Genomic DNA, 485 nt, shown 5'->3' with positions numbered 1-485 from the left:
GGGGTGGTGTGCCTGCACACCCACCTGCTGGGCACACCCACCCACCAGGCACACCCACGTGCCAGGTGGCTCCCCACCCCGCACACCCACGTGCCGGGGGGCTCCACACACTGCACACCCACCCATTGGGCACACCCACCTGGCAGGCACACCCACCTACTGGGCACACCCACCTGCTGGGCGTCCTGGATGGAGTGGAGTGCCTGCACACCCACCCGCCAGGCACACCCACCTGCCGGGCAGATCCCCACCCCGTACACCCACCTATGGGGCAGCTCTTCCTGTTACACATCTGCTGCTCCTTGACGTCCCCCACGCAGTCCTTGCCCCCGTGTCGGGGCTCGGGGCTGTTGCAGACGCGTGTCCGCTCACGGATCCCTCCAGCACAGGTGACTGTGCAGGCCGACCACGGGGACCAGGGGCTCCACCGGCCATCCACTGGGGGCGGGAGGACAGCAAGGTCATGCGGGGACGGCCTGCACAGT

General features: G+C 69.1%; 1 protein-coding gene across 1 annotated transcript in view; it reads right to left on the bottom strand.

Annotated features, from left to right (window-relative positions):
• The window catches only part of THBS2 (thrombospondin 2), a 28,533-nt gene that overhangs the window by 13,729 nt on the left and 14,319 nt on the right, over positions 1–485 (bottom strand). The window contains 2 exon segments of the mRNA XM_010836129.1: positions 25–110; positions 265–444. Coding sequence (XP_010834431.1) covers positions 25–110; positions 265–444 — 266 coding nt within the window.

The sequence above is a fragment of the Bison bison genome, unplaced genomic scaffold (genome assembly GCF_000754665.1).
Source record: "Bison bison bison isolate TAMUID 2011002044 unplaced genomic scaffold, Bison_UMD1.0 scf7180017845622, whole genome shotgun sequence".
NCBI lineage: Eukaryota > Metazoa > Chordata > Mammalia > Artiodactyla > Bovidae > Bison > Bison bison.
Note: the sequence above shows the minus strand (reverse complement) of the source record. Positions and strands in the feature narration are given on the sequence as shown.